The 22,086-nt window shown below is 39.9% G+C and overlaps 2 protein-coding genes across 3 annotated transcripts in view; both read right to left on the bottom strand.

The window, feature by feature from the left end:
• Positions 1–22,086, bottom strand: part of LOC101886227 (ovostatin) — a 370,069-nt gene that overhangs the window by 259,953 nt on the left and 88,030 nt on the right. The gene's annotated exons all lie outside the window — the stretch shown is intronic.
• Positions 1–22,086, bottom strand: part of ubash3bb (ubiquitin associated and SH3 domain containing Bb) — a 44,430-nt gene that overhangs the window by 8,160 nt on the left and 14,184 nt on the right. Inside the window, exons 2-6 of one of the 2 annotated variants that reach the window (XM_073923204.1) lie at positions 10,092–10,145; positions 8,167–8,353; positions 7,881–8,045; positions 5,554–5,723; positions 5,224–5,432 (exon numbers count right to left, since the gene is read on the bottom strand). In XM_073923204.1, the coding sequence (XP_073779305.1) occupies positions 5,224–5,420 (197 nt within the window). In that variant the 5' untranslated portion in view covers positions 5,421–5,432; positions 5,554–5,723; positions 7,881–8,045; positions 8,167–8,353; positions 10,092–10,145. Of the gene's footprint in view, positions 1–5,223; positions 5,433–5,553; positions 5,724–7,880; positions 8,080–8,166; positions 8,354–10,091; positions 10,146–22,086 lie in introns of both variants that reach the window. The other variant, NM_001128755.1, reaches the window with a different exon arrangement.

Raw genomic sequence — 22,086 nt, 5'->3', positions numbered from 1 at the left:
CGCGTATTTGCGCGTGCCCCGAGGCCAGCTGTAAGCCAGTGCATCCGTGCCGAGAGCACTCGGTCAGGGAAAGAACAACTGGCAATGAGCGATCTCGGGGGAAGCAACAGATCGATCTGGGCTTCCCCGAATCGCGCCCATATCAGCTGAACAGACTCGGGGTGGAGTCTCCATTCTCCAGGACGCAATGCTGCCGTGAGAGCGCATCGGCTGCACGGTTGAGCTTGCCTGAATATGAATGGCGTGCAGCGATTTCAGCCGCGGATGACTCCAGAGGAGCAGACGGCGGGCGAGCTGAGACATGCGGCGAGAGCGCATACCCCCTATACGGCTGATATACGCCACCGCCGCCGTACTGTCCGTCCTGACCAGCACGTGTTGCCGCTCCAGCACCGGAAAAAAACGGTGGAGAGCGAGGAACACTGCCAACAGCTCCAGGCGATATGCCAATGCAACTGGGTACCTTTCCACAGGTCCGCAGCTGCATGCCCGCAACGCACAGCCCCCCAGCCCGTGTTGGAAGTGTCTGCTGAAACGACAACAAGACTGGACGCCTGTTCTAGAGACACCCAGGCCTGTAGGAACGAGGGGTCGCTCCAAGGGCTGAGGGCGCGGCGACACAGCGCAGTAACAGAGACTCGGTGTGCGCGCGCGTGCCATGCGCGTCTGGGGACTCGATCGTGAAGCCAGTGCTGAAGTGGTCTCATATAGAATAATCCGAGCGGCATGAAGCGGCTGCGGATGCCATATGCCCCAGGAGCCTCTGAAATAGTTTCAGTGGGACCACTATTTTACTGTCGAGCTCTCTCAGACAGTACAGCATCAGCTGAGCGCGCTCTCCGGAGAGGCGCGCTGCCATGGTGACCGAGTCCAGCTCCAGCCCGAGAGAAGAGATCCTCTGCACGGGGGCGAGTTTGCTCTTTTCTCGGTTGACCTGAAACCCCCACAGGTGGAAGTGCCAGAGCACTTTGTCTCTGTGCATAATCAACTGCTCCGAGAGAGGGCAAAAATCAGCCAGTCGTAAAGAAATCGAGTATGCAGATGCCCGCGAGCCGAAGGGGCGCTGAGGCACCCTCCGCGGGCTTGGTGAGGACCCGCGGAGACAGAGAGAGCCCGAAGGGGAGGGCTTTGTATTGCCAAGCTCGACCTTCAAACGCAAACCGCAGAAACTGTCGGTGGCGAGGAAGAGTGGAGACATGGAAATACGCTTCCATCAGGTCTAATGCTGCAGACCAACCCAGAGGACGAACGCACCGGAGGATGCGCTTCTGCGTGAGCATTCTGAACGGCAGCTTGTGCAGGCAGCGGTTCAAAACGCGCAGATCTAGGATTGGCCGTGACCCACCGCTCTTTTTGGGCACGATGAAGCGTGGGCTGTAAAACCCGCTCTCCATCTCGGCTGGAGGGAGCGGCTCGATTGCATCCTTCGCCAGGAGGACAGCAATCTCCTCTCGCAAGACAGGGGCGGACAGGGGGCTGACCCTGGTGAATACACACCCGTGACTTGGGGGGCCGTTTCGCGAACTGAATCGCATAGCCGAGTCTGATTGTGCGTATGAGCCACCGCGAAGAGCTGGCCCGCGCTAACCAGGCAGGCAGAGCTCTCGCTAATGGACTCATCGCTACAATCGCTGACGTACCAGCAGTGGGGCAGCGCGGAGTGGGTGTGCTGATCCGGGAAGCTCGCGGGTCCCACGGAAAAGCTGGAGGTGAGATATTTGCTCTCACTCCAAACCCGAGCTCCGGAGGGGAGGCTCGAGGGGTGGGAGAAAGGAGACCGTCCTCCCAGCGCTCGTGAGCCACTGGCGAAACGCACCGAATCTGCAAGCTAGAAAGCATAGCGTCCCAGACTGGCAGATTTCGGGCTGTCACATCTGGGGAAGTGAAAAGTGCCCTTTCATAATGTTTTCATGGCAGTAAAAAGTGCCGTTGGAAATGGGGCCCCGCCCTCCAGCGGGGAAAGAGCGAGTTCCCTCTTCTCCAGATGGCCTGTCCCAGGGGCGCTTCGCGGTCCGTTGCCGGACTTAGCGGCGTTCTGGGCAGGGGGGCTGCCTGCTTCCGAGGTGCCCGACGCGCTCGCTTCGCCGGAGGCGTGTGCGGGGGCGGAGCAGCTCTCTTAGGCGGGCGCCTTCGGCGAGGAGCAGGTATGAATGGCACGGCGGGCGGAGCGGGCTACGGACCGCCGATAAGACATCACCCACCAACTGCTCTCTCACCGCCTTGAATTCCTGGGTGAATTCACAGACAGTGTCGCCGAACCTGGCTGGGGATATGGGGAAGTCAAGAAAGCGGACTTTGTCGACTTTGCGCATATCAGCCAGGGGTGGCGCTCCTGGACCACTAATGTGGACATCGTCCTCCCCAACGCACACGCAGCGGACTCAGTAGTCCGAAGAGCTAAGTCGGCGGCGATGCGAAGCTCGTAAGCCTGGGTTGGACCCACCCTCGTGCAGCTCGGCCAGCGCCTGCGCTTGGTAGCGCTGGTAGGTGGCTATCGCATGCAAGGCGGAAGCAGCCTGGCCCGCAGCTATGTAAGCTCTAGCTCCGAGGGAGGTAGATAACTTACAGGCTTTGGATGGGAGACGAGGCGGACCCCGCCAAGAAGAGGCGCCGCGCGGATTTAACGCCATCGCGCACTCAACCTGAGGAATCGCCACATACCCCCTGGCTGTTTCACCGTCAAGAGTGGTTAGGGTGGAGGAACACGCAGCACGAGCAGAAAAAAGTGCTTTACAAGACCGCGTGAGCCTACTGTGCACCTCCGGGAAGAAGGGAACGCCCCTCTAGTCGGTCCAGCCGCGGAGCTGGGGGATAAACCATCTCCAACCCACGGCCGAAGCAGCCCGGGAAAGCACGGCTTACATGTCCGTTTCAGGATCCGTAGTGACAGCGCTCACCAGCCCGAAGGGGGCGAGCGGGTCTGGATCATCATCGGACAATGAAAGCCCACCCTCCGATGCCGCGGTGGACATCTGGTCTCCGGTGTCATCGGGCGTAAGGGCTACCATCTGTTAGACCGATCGCTTCCCCCGCCCGAAGCTTGGATAGAGCGCTTAGAGGAGCGGGAGGTCCGCGGGCCCGTGGGCGACGGATTATCTCTCGCTGAAACCCTCAGATCTGCCCGAGTGCCCGCTGCAGAGCAGGGGACAACTGGGGTGGTTCACCCTTTTGCAAAGGCTAACCGCGATCTTGCGCAACAGTCATGGCATCGCAATGACGACATGAACTGCCCGCGAGCAGCGCATTAACATGCTGGACCCCCAGACATGCAACGCAGTGCCCGCGCCCATCATCCGAGGACAGGAAACCACCGCATCCAGAAACGCACAGTCGGAGCGCCGTCCTGATAAGGACGTGCTGCACGACTGTGTTGCTCTTTCTGTGAAGTTTGCAACTTTATACGCACCGCTCTGGAGGACCGGACCCAAAGAACGCCAGGCAAGGGAGAAACCCAGCTCGACCGTCTGCCGCTGCGTGTACACACTCTGGACCGGGAGAATGCTCTCATTCGCTCAGAATCGCTGGTCACAGCAGGAGGAACCCTCATCGACTCGATCAGAAAGTCTCTGAAGCGAAAAGGATAGCGTCTGCTGGCGCCAGGTGAGCTTATATACTCAGTTGATTGCTTATGCCGCTCACCTGCGCAGGCTTGCGCTGCCAATTCATTCTTAATTGGCCCGTTCAATACTCTTTCAGACGAGTAGCTTCTGAACCGAACCTCCCAATGCGTGGATTTTACAATCAAATCCACTTATAGTGCTGAAGTTCCCCCCGAAGGGGAACTAAGTAACACTTGAAATGCATAGCAAAAATTCTACTTGTCCCTCTTTATATGTACTATAAAGATGAATTTGGTTCACTGGATCACAAGTAGTTGAGGGAGAAGCATTCCACCTTCCATATATCATTCAATCCTTATCGTTTGACCCCTTTTAACCACTTGGATTTTTATTTCTTGGATAGCAGAAACCAAAATTTTAATTGTTAATAAAAAAGCCTAAATCCAAACATTTTTTTAGCCTTTAATCGCCCTGAGGCAAAGTTCTTTCTTCTGTTGAACACAAAACAAGATATTCTGAAGAATGTTGGGAAAAAAAGCAGCCATTGACATTCATAGAATAAACAGAACACATATAAGTCTATATAGAAGTATAAACAGTATAGAAAAAATGGCTGTTTTTTCCCCAAAATCTTACCCAACATCTTACCCGTCTGAACACTGTCACAGGTAAAAGGAGTCTTCCTTTATTTCTAGTTCATGCATGTTAATGCAGTTGCACCTTATTCACAATAGAGTGTGCTGATTGGTTTGAAGCAAGTCTTTGTCATGAACTAATGCTGTGCACTCAGAGATGTCATGATGTACTTGCTGGTACAAAAATCCAGTCTATATACTGGAATACACACAAGTATGTGAAGGCTGTGAAGCAGCTTCAAAAATTAGTTTCAAACCGGAAGAACGAATTTGCACAAAATAATGCAAAAACATCCAATTTTCACTTTTTAGTGAAATATCTGTGTCCTAATAGTGTTTTTTAGCAGCGTGGGACACATTTATGACTGTCAACAGCTCAAAAAATCTGTTTTGGTGTTTCGTGACCCTTTAAAGGGATATTTTATTCAAAAATGAAAACTTCCTCACCATTGAGACTGCTCACACTCGAGTGGTTCTAAACTTTCATTAATTTTTTTCTTGTTGAACACCAAGGTATATCATGTATGAGGAACAGTGGGAAAGAATCAAGCCATTGATATCCATCTAGCAGAAACATAGAAGTCTGCTTTTTCCCCTGTAATTTTTTAGTATATATTCCTTTGTGTTCAACAGAAGAAAGAAACCAAAACAGATTCGGAACAAGTGATGTGTAAAAAATCATGGCATAATTTTCATTTTGGGTGAACTATCCCTTTAAATGACTTGGGTTAAACTACTCATTTGTGTCAAAGGAATACATTTTTTAGGACTTCACCAAAACATTTCTTGGCTGGTGAATTGCCAGTTTAAAATTCCATGACTTCCATTTTTTGTTTTTTTATGACAGTATGAACCCTGTAACTTATTCAAAATGATCATCTACTGAGAGAGAGAGCATGATTTCAAATTCAGACGATTAGTACATTTTAGCTGATCTCTCCCTTGAACCCTATGTATGAGCAAGCAATACTAGTAAGTCTTGCTGCGAGCTGACCAAACTTATACATCCCACTATTTGGAAACCTTACCCATGGAAGACCCAGGTGTCCGACTCATCAGCCGGGCTCACATAGTTTTCAGGCAGCAGTCCAGAGATGCCAGTACCCAGAGACGTGCCGTACACCCAGCCCTCACTAGTGCTCATTTGCTCCAATGTGGATGAAAATATATAGTCTCCGGGCACCAGTTCCAGCTCATCATCGTTCTGAGGAGTGTAGGGGTACATCACTCGCAACGTCTGACAATGAAACGGAGGTCAGTTTGCATTAAAGTGCTTTTCATTAACTAATGAAACATTAAAGCTGATAAAAAGAGACTAATGGTTGGTTTGAATGACATGCGGCTCAATTGCACCTCACCTCATGATTGGCAAATCGTATATCCCGAGAGAAGAGGGCAGCAAGCCAATCGCAACCCAATTTGACCTCAATTCCTTTTGCCAACTTTTCCAAGGAGTGATAATGATTGGTTGGGAAGTGATAGGCCAGAGTTAAATGAAGCTGTTTTTTATGGGGTTCCACATGGACATCTAAAATGATTAGAGACAAACAGATTGTTTGAGTTTGATTTATGAATCAGCATGAGTTCACTTCTTTTATATAGAGCTTGTGGAAATTATAAAAATAATTGCTGAAAGAATTAACATTAGTTTGCCTTTTTTTTTCCAAAACAATTTGATCGCTTTGTGTGTAGAACCATGTTTATATACTGTATATACAATAATCTATGGAAAATAATTAATAGAACATTTTAAAATTGATTTATTATTATTTTTTGATTGATTAGATAAAAGTATCCGATGAGTTATGACTGAAAATAAGGATTATAACTAATTTCTAAACTGCTCAGAATTTGAAACATTGATTTTGTGTTGTCTATAAATGAATAAAAATTTAGTTACTTTTTGAGGATTTGCTTTTATTTAACTTTTAGTTTTATCAATTTTAGCATTTCAGCTTACTTTATTTTAATTTATTTTCTGGTTCTATTGAGGAGAGCTTTGACCAGTGGTGGGGAAAATGTGATGCTTCATATTTGTTTATTTTGAATTGTGCATATATCCCAATGGTTCCGGAAAAAACATGTGGATTCCCGGCCCCTGGCTTAGACTAACCAGGACCAGGCAAGTATTTAAGATTTTTTTTTTTATAAACAGGCCTTGGAAAAAATCTGTACTCTTGTCTATCTTATTCTTGTGACAAAACAAATGCAATGATATATTTTAAAATCAGTCAGTGCAAGATTTTTTCAGTTAATACAGCTCAGCTAATTTAGTCTAGGTCCAGGCTTAGACCATGTCTATGAAAGACATAAGGCTTAAGTGTTCAGCTTGTTAGGTAGACCTTTATTTCAGCTTTATTTGATTAGCAATTTTTTTAATTAACAGTAACAAGACCAGAATGGATATAATTCAATGATAATCAAAGATTATCAATTGTGAATGGCATGATTTCACCAACCCAGGCTCATAATGTTATAAGTAACATTATATATATTGCTGGAGATTGCAAAATATGTACCAGGAGGTGTGTTTTTTTGCAGTTTTTGTTTTCACGAATCCATTAGAGGCTGCTGCTTATGCTTTTTAGATCTCAAATTTATCTTGCAAGTGCCATTTACACCTGCTGTTCTCCCATAAATCCACTAGAGGCTGCTTTAGACTAACTGACTGACTGATTGGCCAACCAACCGATGCCCCCAGCAATCCCCTGGGGAGAGATCACATGAACACAGAGAGACAGTGAAAATCCCCATTTATTAAGGGAGTGGAGCAATGGATAAGTGCACTGGGATATGCAGGACAGTGAGTTCTGTGTTCAAAGGGATCCAGTGATCGAGTGAAGTGACAAACTGGTAAGAGTGCCCAGTGAATATGGAGAAGTCAAGTCATCAGGTTCGTGCTCTGCCGTCTCCCTCGACGGCGTGTGTTAATTACACCTCCTATAATGGGCAGCAGCTGTCCCTGATCAGCACACGAGGAGCGGTGATTGCGGTGAGAGAGTCCATTCCATGTCGACGCTGATGCCACACTGGTAGGTCTGCCACACTAACAGTTTTCTAAAGCACTGATTAACCTGCCCACCGACTTCCCTAAACCCAACCGATAGTGTTTTCAAAAGCAATTCAGAAAAAGAAAAGACCTTACGACCATCTGATTTAAAAATTTTCAGATCTTACCACGTTCTCACGCTGTTATTTATGGTTTATTTTATTTTTTGGCTTCTGTTTTTGTTTTACCTTCTTTCTGGAAACGTTCACAGGACTCAAACCCCGTCGTCACGGTCAACTCCTCTCTGCATCTCAAGCTTATCAACAAGCGAGCCACTGGACAAAGTGGTAACATCGGTAAAGCTGTCCACATAGAGGTAAGCGGTCAGCTTGTAGCATGAAAGGAAACAGAAGCCATCTGTGGCATCATACCGCCCTATAGCATTCTTTTTTTTTAAAAGGAATTCAGCCATGTGTAGCTCTGACTACATAATTTACGCTCTCCAGAAATGTATACAGGGTTATGGTTACACAATGAGCCTGTGTTGCAACATTTCACTGTATGCTAAAATCAGTTCTGCTAAATTTACCCATTTATGTGAAATAAAGTCATGCAGTTTGGAACAAAGTGAGTAATGGGGCGATTAGACAAAACATGAGCACCATCTGTGGAAAAGCTCAGCTCACGCCTCCTCACCCACTTTAGCAGCAGCCTCCACCGCGAAGTCCGCGGCAAACTGCTTAAGCGTCTCTGCCACCTGCTCCTCCACGAACAGGCCGATGAAGTTGGTGGAGGTGTAGAGCTCCAGAGGCAAAGGGCTGGGGAAACGTCCTCTCCACTGATTCACAGAAGACTGCAGAGCTTCACACAGAGCCACTAGTTTACTGTCTGGACACTGGACAACACGTCAAAGTAAGAGCATGTAAGATTCTGCAACATAATCATGACAGATTATCTGATTCAAATAGAAAGTGTGACTCACCATAAAGAACTGGCAAAGCGTGATGTGTGGAAATATGTTGTGAGCTTTGTTCTTTCCACAAGTGAAGCGAGACTGCTGCCAGAAATGAGAAAGCTGGTTTTGTAAAGGTCCACTGGGGCGCAGGTACAGCACATACTCTCTGGGTAAAGAGTCATCTAGGAACGGGTCATCCAAATGAGAGAAAAGCCTATGGAGACACATTTAAATTATGATAAATCAGGGTCTTTTTTTAAAAAGCTGACTTGAATAGTTTATGAATATACTAATAGAATAGGCCATTTTTGGACATTGTATTAAAGTGCATTTTGGGAAATTGGAGTAAATAAAAAAGTAAGATTTTCATTTTCATGAATCCATCGCTTTTTTAGGAAACGGTATATAGATGGTTTTTAGTATTACCTAATTTTTTATTCTGCAATGAAAGCCACAAAACTAAACCAAATGCTGTGGGTTAATGTTAGAATCAGGACTAGTGAATCAGCATTATACATTTTTCTTTTAAAACCAAACTTTACCAAAGTTTAAATCCCATCTGGCTTGCATTTCCAAAATATCTCCCTTGATATATAAGAATTAGATCAGTAAGTAAAGAACATCTGGAATTTATTTATTTATTTTATTTTTATTTTTTGGGCTGTTTAAGCTGTTTTACAATACAAAGCTTAGAGTATTGTTGACTATGTAGATAAACTCTTCAAAACCCACTTACACCTGGGGGTTTTTCCCATCCATATGCAAAACTTCAAATTATGACATAATTTCCTCATACTCCACCTGTTCCAAACATATTTGTGTTTCTTTCTTCTATTGATCATAGTAGATTTGCTTTTCAGTGTTTGAACTTTTAACAGTGAAATTAAACCACACTGAACTAAACAAAACTGAACTCAAACTCTGAAATCTGGACTTTACTAGCATTTCCATGTTAAGCTGCTTTGACACAATCTACATTGTAAAAAGTGCTATATAAATAAACATGAATTGAACTGATCACAAAGGAGGATGTAATGAAGGATGCTGGAACTTCCATAGTATTTATTATTGTTGTTGTTTCTACGGATGACAATGACTTGCTTTTTTCCAACATTCTTCATATGTTTCTTTGTTTTCAACAGAAAAAAAAGAAATCAATAAATGTTAAGAACTACTTGAGTCTGAGTAAATGATGAGGAAATTATAATTTTAGGGTGATATCCCTTTTAGAGGGAGATACGGCTGAGTGGATGCCGCCTCACAGCAAAAAAGTCACTGGTTTAAGTCCCTGCTAGGTCATTTGGCATTTCTGTTTGCATGTTCTCCCGTGTTCTTGTGGGTGTCTTCCAGGTGCTCCAGTATCCCCTATAGTCCAAAGACATGCGCTAAACTGGCCGTAGTGTATGAGTTTGTACAGATGTTTCCCAGTACTGGGTTACAGCTAGAAGGGCATCTGATGTGTAAAACATATCATGGATAAGTTAGTGATTCATTCCACTGTGGCGACCCCTGATGAATAAAAGGACTAAGCTGACGAAAAAGTACTGAATAAATTTCCCATTAAGATTCTGGTGTGAATAGCTGCTGCACACGATTTAATGGATGACTGAATGTTGTAACGAATCAAATCTAATCTTACCACAGCTTTAGATTTTTTTTGCAAACCAATTTGACAGACTGGATGAACAGAAAGATTAAAGTGTGAATTTGACATCGGTAGTTGGAGAAAAAAAAAGTGTTTTGAAAAAAGGGGTTGTTGAAATATTATTAGAGAAAGAGAAAATTATTCTCAATTTGGTATAAGTTATCATTCATTAACATGAAGATTTATTCCACATGGATTTTTATAGAAAGGAGTTGACTAAAATTAACCACTAGAGGGCAGTGTAAAACCTTAAGAAGTGCCCATTTCAAGCAGGGGAACATTCTGGGTTGAACTAAGGAAGTCTCACCAGTCGCATGCAAGCTGGACACTTCTGCCTCCAGTTGATGCCAGAGCTTTCAGCCTGTAAAGAGAGAATATTTTATAGTTACCAGCTGCTTTGGATTCTTCATTCTGCATCCAAAATCAAAGAATAATATAGCAATAATATCATTTTAATTGGAAAATATTGACTGTATATATAGTATGGTCATGGTTTCTCAGATAAAAAAAAGTAGATATAGTGTAGCTCTCAAAATACAGATTTACATTTTGCCAATACTGGTATACCCTGACAATTTAGGTGTGGATTTAATTTTAAATGTTTCAAGCACTGAAATTAACTTATTTACAACGAAATGAAAAGGTTATTGTAATTAAATTAATAAATTAATAAATAAATTTTAATTAAATCTAAACAGTTTAACTTAAGTGTTTTTGACCCACTTTATTTCGTTAATATTACACTACGTGCAAGTACAGTAAAATATAGCAGGGCTTTAAGTGCATTTACAAACAGGGATGTGTAAAAATACATTAAAATGTATTTTAAAAATGAAATACCAATTACATCAGTTTTATGTGTATCAAAATAAACAACAAAATACAGCAGCCACAAATATATAAAAATAATATACTGTATTTTGAATTTTGATAATACTAAAAAACACTTTTACATGGAAGCATGACATTTGTTTGCAAACCTTCCATCAGTAGGCTTATTCGATCAATCCCTTCGCCGTTAAACTGACTTTCTCTTTCATTTTAGCATAAATTTGATCTGTTTAATCACTAAATAAATAATTTATTAATAAATAATAATAATATTATTAATTATTATTATTATTATTAATAAATAATTTATTATCTATTTAATCACTGTAATAACCATGTAATGCAGATAATGAGTTGGAATACTATATCTCTTTAATGTGTTTCCATCCATTACGTGGCCAGTGAAACTGCAACAATCTCTTAACAGTCTTATATTTAAAAAGGGTGATATATGAAGAGGTTATTTGTTTATTTATTTTTTTGTTGAAAAAAATCTTTTTTTTTTTTTAAGTTTTAATAATTTTTATAAATCGTTTTTTTTTTTTTTTTTTTTTTTTTGCAGTTGTACTCTTCAGTGCACAACATATAACATGATATCTCTAAAAAAAATGGAGTTATCTCTTTTTTAGCAAATGAACTCTTCATATACATTCTGCTGCTGTCGTATAACTGGAGTCTGGAGTTTTAGACCAGTCTGTGTGGACTGGAGTATTATTAAATTTTTGTATCTCATATTCTGTATTGTGCCATTTTGACATCTCTTCATTAACTGTACAGTGCATCTGCAGATCATCTACTGGCATTTGAAACAGCCAATAAAGTATTGTAGGAATCGCCAATGTAGGACTTATTTGTATGTTGTTTGTCTTATTTTCCACACTACTATTATTTGTACAGTATACTCATTTTCCCAAGACTTTTGAGTTCTTTTTTAACTAGAAGAGTTCTAATTTGACCCCTTAGTGAACACCAGTACATTCTTTAGGTGTTTGATATTTCTAAAAATCATCTGCATTTCCACCTGCAGCACAGAGACTGACAATGATTATGTGATAAAGGCTCCACATCCATTTTAAGGACTAATATTTTATTCCACCTCTTTTTTAAGCAACGATGCTAATGCCAAATTGTACACTATACTGCCATTACATATTACTGGTCTTAGCATTGTGCAGTACACTATTTTCAATAATTGTTGACTTCTGTTGCCATTCGTCTGTTGTTTTCTTTATGTGTGTTGCATAATTTCCATCTAAACTCCAAGCATTGACCACCTTCCTAATCAAATTTCTGTTCTGATCTCACGCCTAGGCAAATAACTGAGAAAGCACCAATCAGAGGCCACATTTTTATGATGTCATCATGTAGACTTCCTACACCGTATTTTACATTATTTGAAAGATACAAGACACTAAAGTATTGCGATACAAAACACAAAGCAATTTTCATAAACCCTATCAAATATAAATGACAAAATACTATTTTTATACGTATTGGAATACATGTTTCATAAATACTGGCCATTCCTGACTACAAATAAATGACACAAATTTAAACAAATAAAACAAAGTATCTTTAGCATGCAGTGCTAGCCAGCTGTTTATTGCAAAATGTAATGTTTAAAATCCCTTTTTCTGCTGTGTGTACATGTCTGAAGTATATGGGCCAGATTTAATAAACAGGCCAAATTTGTGCAAGCGACAGCATAAAAGCACGGGTTGAAGTGTAAAGTTCTGTGTGTGATCTACTGACAATGCACAAAAGAAAAACAGTCGCAGCTGCTCATTTTCACAATGTCAAAAATAATCTTAAACCAGCCTAATTAATTGGCAAACAAGCAGAGCTAACAATAGATGAATGCATGCAATCTACAAACACAGCAGCAAAACAGGTTAAGACATGCTTTTGGGGGCATTAAATAATAGCGAAAATGCCAATACTTCCGCAAACCTTAGTTAATCACCTTGCATGACTCCTTTATGTAATACTCTCCCCCTATTCATTCGCATTTAAAACGGAAACTCCAACAAATGCTTAAGTAAGTGTGATTCACCAGTCATTTTTAATGCTGCTGCAAGCTGTTGGTAAATTGAGAGCATGTGTTATTGTTAATGTAATATATGTTCTCACACTATATATCTTCATGTAGGGAGGTCTGTGACAGCGAAGAGCATGTGTAAAGAGAGATAAGATGAGATGTGATTTTGTGATCTGTATAGTGTGAGAGAGCCGATAAGCTGCGTGGGAGAGGTGATCTTCACACTTCCCTCATGCACACTGTGATTGCTGCTTCAATACTGCTTTAAAAAAGATAGAACTTCTTCAAATGCACTTTAAATAGAAAGTGTTTTAGTATTTCAATTTTTAATGCAGCCTGGGTCATGTTTTCTTCAATCTTTCATAGCTTTGGTTCTTGAAGACAAGGACATCTTTATTTTCTGATATGCATTCTTTGACATTAACAACAGATATCTGAAGCATTTCCTGTAACATTGATAAACCAACTGATATTGTAGAAGTTATGTGGCAAATACTTTTAATTTTTTTCTGCTTTAAGGGATAGTTCATGCAAAAAATGTTGACTTACACATAATAGGGTATATGCCGAGCTAGTGTTTTTCCCATACTGATAAACTTCCAGTGACCTGTTATTGGGAACTTTTTTCCATTTTATATGGTTCCTTTTACAGCATCGATGATGTAATGTCATTAACATTTATTCAGTTACATAAATTTTGGCATTCATTTAGTTGCTCAAGCGTAAAACGAGACAAAAAGCTGATTACTCGAATGCGCCAGTCAGAACTGGCAGGCTGGCGCAAAAGCTTCATTAAATATACTCGGGTAAAATAAATGCTCATATTACAAAGACATTGCGGGGGAAAATGTAATTTAATGCAGTGTTTCTTGTACAATCTAAGACCCACTTTATATTGGCTATCACTCAGCTAAGGCAGATCGCTGAATTTTAAAGAAAACAGACCTTAAACATGCCGGTTTTTGCATCGGCATACAGTTCGCCGGAAGCGCTTAACCCAGGTTACTGCCAAATTAAAAGTCCCATTAGCATGCTTCGGCATATACCCTATTTACTCTTCGACAATTGGTTCCCAACCTTTATAAGTTTTTTCTTTTTTTCTGTTTAACAAAAAAGAAGATATTTTGAAGACTGTTAGAAACCTGTAACCCTTGACTTCCATAGTAGGAAAAACGAATAGTATAAGTCAATGGTTACAGTTTTCCAGCAGTTTTCTAAACATAAAGTGATGTGAAGGATATTAAATCCACTTGTTAAGTACGTCACGTGAAGCAGCTTCCAGGTCCAAGCACTCTATCAAACAGTATGGGGAGGCTCATCAAAAGGTAATAATTAACATTTACTAAGCGATGTAATGCTTTCAAAAATCATGATCGCAATATATAAAAAGAGTTTAGATGCAAAAACCTCAAAATGCAGTCCAAAATTTTTCTCTAAAATTTGTATTTTCATCAAGCTCCTGAGTGTATGTTCTGTAATATTACTTTTGTGGCAAAGAATAAGTTATTTTCCTGGTCTTTAAAGTAAAATAATTTAACATAAACAAAGGAGGCTGATAAAAAATGTTCTTTTCGGGTAGAAATTTCCGACGCCACTTAGAGGTTTTTGCATCTGAACTCTTCATATACTGACATATCTATGCATAATATCCAATGGCCAGAAAGTGATTAATTTTTTTTTTTATAAATTGTGAAAATATTGATGTCTGTGATGCAGCAAGTCCATAGACTATTGGTACACCACGATTATATATACAATTTAATGTTTGCTATGATTAAAAATGGTCACAAACAAGTGTTTTCTCATTATTCAAATCAGTAGGCTTGGACCCGGGAACAGTATTCCATACGTCAAGACTTAACAAGCGGATGATGACAGAATTGAAAAGTTTTGGTGAACTGTGCCTTTAACAAATCTGGGGCCCATTTTAAGGTAATGATGAATCAATTAATAGACCAGTATATTCCATGTGGCAGACATTTACATTTTACATAAATTGCAAAGGGATGAAATTTTAGTATTTTAGTGTCATATTGATAATTTAGTAACATTTTTTGACCTGAAGGCTCACAATATACTATAATTATAAAACTAAAAAAAATAAAAAAATTTGGAACAGTATAGAAAACGGAAATAAAAAAAACAAAGTAGTGCTTTCCAAATTTACTTTGACTTCTATTTCATTACAGACAATATGAACACAAAATATTTCATGTTTTGTCTGGTTAGTTTCATTTTATTTGTAAACATCCTTTGCTGTCACTCTGATTGCAACACATTCCAAAAAAAGTTGGGACAGGAGCTATTTAGGCTAGTAATCAGGCAAATTGATAAATAATGATGTAATTTAAAACAGGTGATGTCAACAGGCGATTGTAATTATGATTTGGTCTAGTCCTTTAGGTGCAAAGACAGAGGATCACCAAAATAATACCTGAGAAAATTATTAAAAGAGGGTACAGTTATTCAACTGGCCTGTCTGCAGTCCTGACTTGTCTCCAATAGAGAATGTGTGGCACTTTTTAAAGCACAAAATGCAACAAAAAAGACCCTATACTGTTGCCAACTTTAGGACTTGTTTGCAGAAAGAATGGGACAAAATTACACCTGAAACCCTTTATAACTTGAGTCCCTAAACGCCTTTTAAGGGTTCTGAAAAGGAACGGCAACATTACAAAATGGTAAATTCTTTACTGTTCTAACTATTTGAAATGTGTTGCAAGAACTGAAATTGGAATATGTGTTTGTTCTAATTTTATAAAGTAAAATTATGAGGAACACATTGAATGTTTGTTGTATTGTCTGTAATGAAATACAAGTCAAAGAAAATGTAAAAATCACTACTTTTTTTGTTTTTTTTTTGGCATTTTTCATACTGTCCTAACTCGGATTAGGGGTTGTAATATAACTTATCCAGATAATAGATTTTCAGAAATTACTTATTTTGTTTACAAAAACAACATCTATTTTAGCTTTAGCTTTTAGTTTTAGTTCACTATACCAATTCTGTAAATAATGAAAATGACTTTATTCCAATAAAGGCTAACATTTGTAATTTTATATAATACATAATGTAATGAGCACTCAACCAAATATGTATTAATATTAGCCACAGGATATCATTTTAATAATATAATATAATATAATATAATATAATATAATATAATATAATATAATATAATATAATATAATATAATATAATATAATATTGACATAGCGCATGATGACAGTTAAGCACATATTAACCATCCTTAAATGTGCAGGAAAAAATGACCTGAATATTTCCTATGTGCACTAATAAAGATCAAAAGAGACCGCAAAGGTTCATGATTTAATGAGGGGATGAAAGAGCAAATCCGTTTTTACAGCAATTTGATTTCACGGAAAAAGCTCTTGACAGCATGAAATATTAACACACATTTGAAGCGTGAGAGTGAACACATCCCCTCATGAAAGTTTAAAGTAGGTCATGGTGGTAGAAGAAACCTTTTTCCATCAAAAAACCAAATATGCCTCAAAAAATCGAGATAAATAAAACTGCGTAAGCGCCCACACACACGCCTCACTTATAACCTGTCATGTCCTAAGATGTCTTTTTATGTCTTACAAGCTATTTCCAATTGACCATGTATTACTCACGCACAATTTGCTGAAGGTGCAGTGGAGGAGATTCTTCACTAATTCCAGTAACACATTCGATAATGAAGTAATTATGACTGTACATATGGAACTCTCGTTTTACCATATAAATATGCACATCTTGTGTATTAAAGATTTAGTTCACATAAAAAAATGTAATTAATCTCCATTTCTTTCTATTTATTTAAGAAATTTCTATTGTCTGTTAAAAGAAATATATTTATAGAATTTTGGAAACAACAAATGACAACAGATATCAAAGGCTATAGTTCCCAACATCTTCTTTTGTGTTTTGTTTAATTTAGAATTTATAAAATTTTTATATTTGTTTATTTAATTTTGTGAACTATTCCTTTAAGCAAAAATGTAGAGATAAGACATTGAGAGGGTCATTTCTTATTTGTACAAACATTCTGACATGTATGAATAACCTTCATGTACTGTATGAATAATTGATCATTTAGTAAACTGCGGAAAACAGGGGTGTCCAAACTCGGTCCTGGAGGGTCGGTGTCCTGCTTAGTTCACCTCCAACTTGCTTCAATATACCTGCCAGGAAGTTTTAAATATATGTAGTAAGAGCTTGATTAGTTGGTTCAGGTATGTTTGATTAGGGTTGGAGCTAAACTCTCTAGAACACCGGCCCTTCGGGACCGAGTTTGGAAACCCCTGGCATAAGACTATCTGGCGAAAGTTGTTTGAATGCAATGATGAAAAGAGTACTAAAAAATTATACTTAAATAAAAGTATTATTATTTGCAAGTATCTTTTGTAAATATTACTCAAAGTATGAATAAAAAGTAGCCATTTTAAAATACTTAGGAGTAGTGAGTATTAACCTGTGAAAGGTTGATGCATTTTGTCCACGTACGTGAAAACAACATTCTGCATTTAGTGATTGTTTAAAGGTGCTTTATGTAAGTTTTTCTCTTCTAAAGCACAAAAATACTATAATATGCAACCCAGGCTCATTCTGAAAACGTAGTCCCGCGGACGTTTCTGAAAACCGCAAAATACTTCCCGGGAGGTATGTATTTGTGCAGTTTTTGTTTTCACAAATCCGTGAGAGGCCGCTGTGCATGCTTTTTCGCATCTCTAACGTCTCTCGTTCGCGCCGTTCGCGTCCGCGCTGTTCTCGTGTAAAGCCGCTGGAGGCCGCTGTCCAGTGACTGTCTCCGACTGACTAAATGACTGAATGATTGACTGTGGCCAATCGGCCGACGCACCCTCCTCCTCCTCCTTCCCTAAACCCAATCGGTTTTACCGATTGACCCGCCCGCCTGCTTGCTTCCCTAAACCCAAGCAACGATTTACAAAAGCCGTCCAGAAAAAGAAAAGCCCTCGTCGGATTTTGGCCACGTTTTCGGATTTCACCACATTCTCACCCAGTTATGAACTCGTTCACATTTTTTTTTTTGGGTTCTGTTTTTGTTTTACCTGATATCTGAAACCACTCTTCTCCGGACACGAACCCGGTCGTCGCCGTCCTCGCGGTCAGCTCCCCTCCGAGTCTCCACTCCGCCGACGTACACGATGAGCTAAACGAATAAACTGCTTGCGGCGGGAAAGCCCTCTACATGGAGGTGAGCTGTCAGCCGGCGAGTGTAAAGAGGAGCGGCGTCACACCGCCTTGTAGCGTTCTCTTAAAACAATAAAATGCAGCCATACGTACCTCCGGCTACGTAAATCTGGTCTCCAGAAACGTCCGCTGGGCTACGTTCTCAGAATGACAACCCAAGCTCATTCTGGAAACGTAGCCCCGCAGACATTTCTGGAGACTGCGATTTACGTGGCCGGAGGTACGTATGGCCGCATTTAGTTTTTTTCGAGCGAACGCTATGGGGCGGTGTGACGACGCTCCTCCTCTTCGCGCTCGCCGGCTGATGGCTCACCTCTGTGTGGAGGCCTTTCCCGCTGCAACCAGTTTGTCTGCTTAGCTCGCAGTGTTACGTCGGCGGAGTGGAGGCACAGAGGAGGAGGGATCGAGTCTGGGAAAGAGCGGTTCCAGAAATCAGGTAAGATGAAAAACAGAATCCAAAAAATAAGGGCGAGAACGCGGCGAGATCCGAAGACGCGGTCAAAATCAAAGACAAGAGCTTTTGCTTTTTTTTTTCTGGACGACATTTGCAAATCGTCGCTTGGGTTTAGGGAAGGAGGAGGAGGAGGGCGGCTGGGTCGGCCAATTGGCCGGCCGCCCGGTCGATCGTTCAGTCGTTCAGCCAGTCACACGGATGGACGGTTGCTCCACAGCGGCCTCCGGCTGCTTTTCACGCAAGAACAGCGTGGGCGCGAACGGCGCGCCCTCCCCAGAGTGGGATTCACGAAAACAAAAACTGCTCAAATACGTACCTCCCGGGACGCATTTCACGGTCTGCAGAAATGTCCGCGGGGCTACGTTTCCACAATGAGCCCGGGTTGCAGAATGAGCTTGGGTTGCAACATGTTTCCAGATATTTAAGAAACATGCTAAGCGAACATTCTTGTTTATCTAAAAAACAATGCTGAAGTCAGATATTCTGCTTTAAAAATGTGAGTTACGTCCTGGAATGTCTGTCTTTGCTTTGGTTCTTATAACCTGCCCATGTTCATTTTAGCCAATTATATTTCATCACCCCGGGTTGCCTTGTTGGAAAACTGCGTATTTCATTCATTCATTCAGTCAGAAATGTTCCCAGAGTATGCGTCCATGACCGAAATGGACCTCTGGTGGACAGTAGCCAACTCCGAAATGAGACACAGATTCAGAGTTCCACATGAGGTTATTAAATAGAAAAAAATATAAATATTACGAACGTAAACATTAGGTGTTCTAACAACACGCTACATGACATAATTTGCAGTGATAAGCAATTTGGCTGTTTGCAGCAGAAGAAACATGACAGAAATGTAAATGCAATCATTCAGAAGGACAGAATATGCACTCACTCACAAAACGGTAATCTAATAATACATAATAAACCTCTTTAAAATTATAAAATGTACATTCTGAATCACTGTGTTAGTTTTGAGTCTAAAGTTTAATTGAAAAGGGTTTATTTTATTTTCAAGATCTGAGGTGAACTATCTGCTGTTGTTTCAGTAATATTTAAAAAATATCACATAAAATGGCATTTAATCTCACATTGTTAGCATTTAACACTGAATAAAGCACGTGTATCTGAGGTGATCATTGTCAGTATTCTACAGTGGCTGGGAAGTGCAAAACAACTTTACAAAGTGTAAAAGACTTTTACAAAGCTCGAGACAAATTTACATTTTGAAAAACATTTTTACCTATCATCAGACAGATAAATTGTCTCGAGCTTTGTAAAAGTGTTTTACACTTTGTAATGTTGTTTTGCACTTCCCGGCCACCATAGTTTTCTCTTGTTTAGCTGCAAGAAATATAAGCCTTTTCTAATATATTAATTTGAGCTGTTGGTTAAAACAAAAACTCCTTTAATAATAGAAAATATCTATAGCACGCCATTGCTTTTATAAAGAACATGATTTAAATCAGCCTTTAGGCTCAATTGCTAGACACACTCCTGTTGGTTCTTAATCTGGCAACCTGCGCTTGTGTTTGTTTTGATCCAGGAATGCAATACTAAGTTCAACCACTGGGTGTCAAACTTACATACTGCACCTTTAAGGCCATTTCATTCATCATACAGTGACATGCAGTCTAAACAGTGTCTGGGTCATTCATTCATTCAATTTATTTTCGGATTAGTCCCTTTATTAATCCGGGGTCGCAACTGTGGAATGAACCGCCAACTTACCCAGCATGCTTTTACAAAGCGGATGCCCTTCCAGCCACAACCCATCTCTGGGAAAAGTCTCTGGGTCATTGTGTGTAAAGATTTTGGACATCATTCTTGGATACTTTTAATGCTTTCAAACAGTTAATATCTTGCGGTTGTTCAGTATGATGCGATTTAGTATCTATGTGCGATTTGGTTGGACAAGAATCTTATGATCTATTTATACTGACCCAATCCCCACAGAGAAGAAAAAACAAAGTAGTGGCTGCAGGTTGAAGGAAAATAGTAGACAAAAAGTGCAGACACAGCACTAAAAGTACTCAAGAGAAAGCAAAAATATACAGTTTTTACTTTTTAGTTACTTAGTAAATTTCAACTCCTGAGAAAAACTACTCAATTACAGTCATTTGAATATTTGCAATATGTAACTTTACACCACTATATGAACGTGGACAGTATTTTATTAGAAATTGTCTGTAGCTTGTGATACACGTGATTATTTAAAAAGATCTTTATCTATTTAATAGATATTTATAATAGATCTTTTAAATGGTATCATGAGAGCTGTCAAAAGTAATGGGATAGTTCACCCAATGCATTTAGTTACTCTTCACTTGAAAACCTGTAACCATCGAATTCCATAGTATGTTTGTCCTATTATGAATGTCAATTGTTACAGGTTTTCAACTTTCTTTAAAATTTAGTAAACAAAAAAGCACAAAGAATTAATTTAAAGCCAAAAGAGCATGAATAAATGGTGAGTTAATTTCATTTTTGGGCAAACTATCCCTTTAAATTCAATATTAGTAGTATAAGTAAAATATTGTGTGAGCTAGTCATGCAATAAATGACATAAAAACTCGTTCACTAATGTCTTTCTTTTATGCTACAGCTTGCTTTTGAAGATCAAAATTTGTGGCATTTGTGGTATAACATATCAGAAATCTTAACACAAGATTAGATTTTGCTGGCATTTATACCACGAATCAGCAATTAAGCAATAGCAACCAGCAGCCCATACATTAAACAAGACAGACTACAAGTTTAACACACTTCCATATCTATTATTTGTACTTGTGTAATGATGCATCTAAGGTTTTTTTTTTTTTTTTTTTTTTTTTTTAACAAATCACTCCAGATAATCTCAACAAAGTGTCTTTTCATAATTGTCCAGCTGACCAAACAGGCATGAACACACCTTTCACTCGACTCTTTGGGGAAATCCCACAGCTCAGACCTCAACATCCCCAAATTTCCTGTTTACAGTTCTTCCGTTTTTGCCTGATTCATTGCCAAGACGCTCAAGAGTCACTGCGATTTAGAATAACACTTTAAACAACAATCTCTCCTTCACCTTCTTGGACTGTGTGTAACAAAGATATTTATTTTGAAGGTTTTTCTTTTTTTAATAATGCTGCTCTTGTGAACATTGTATTCATTATAAATCTTTATAATAGTTGTTGTTTTCAGTGTTAATAAAAAAAAGAAATTATTTTAACAGCATATTAGTATGATTATTAAAGAATTACTTGACACTAAAAACTGAAGTATTCACTTTGACATCTGACAGGAACTAAATAATTTTAAAATACTATAAATTAAAAAAATATTGCTTTTAAATTCTATTATTGATATTATTGTTTTTACAAGGTAAACACTGATACAATTTTACATCGAAATGCCATTGAAATGAGCTTTTGTCATCAAAAATTGATCAATCATTTATTCAAAATTGCACATTAATATGTCTTGTATAAATACACCATGAACAGCAGCTACACTATGTTTTCTATCTTCTCTATTTCCACCTGTGGATACTCATCCCGAGTTCTCTAGAGATTGTGCAGCACACTTGATGTGACCTGTGAAGTGATCATGCCAACCAGAACTTCTAGAGGTCTACATAATCCTGGATCAGGCCATATCCTGAACAGATGTTTTGGTGGTCATGGAGGAGTAGAGAGCATGAGAATGATTTCTGAAAGACCCAGTGATAGACAAATGTCCGCATTGATCCTGTGGGCCAGGCTGAACACCCGTTAGTGACCTAC

The sequence above is a fragment of the Danio rerio genome, chromosome 15 (assembly GCF_049306965.1).
Source record: "Danio rerio strain Tuebingen ecotype United States chromosome 15, GRCz12tu, whole genome shotgun sequence".
Lineage (NCBI taxonomy): Eukaryota > Metazoa > Chordata > Actinopteri > Cypriniformes > Danionidae > Danio > Danio rerio.
The sequence above is the reverse complement of the archived record's forward strand: the minus strand, read 5'-3'. Positions and strand labels throughout refer to the sequence as shown.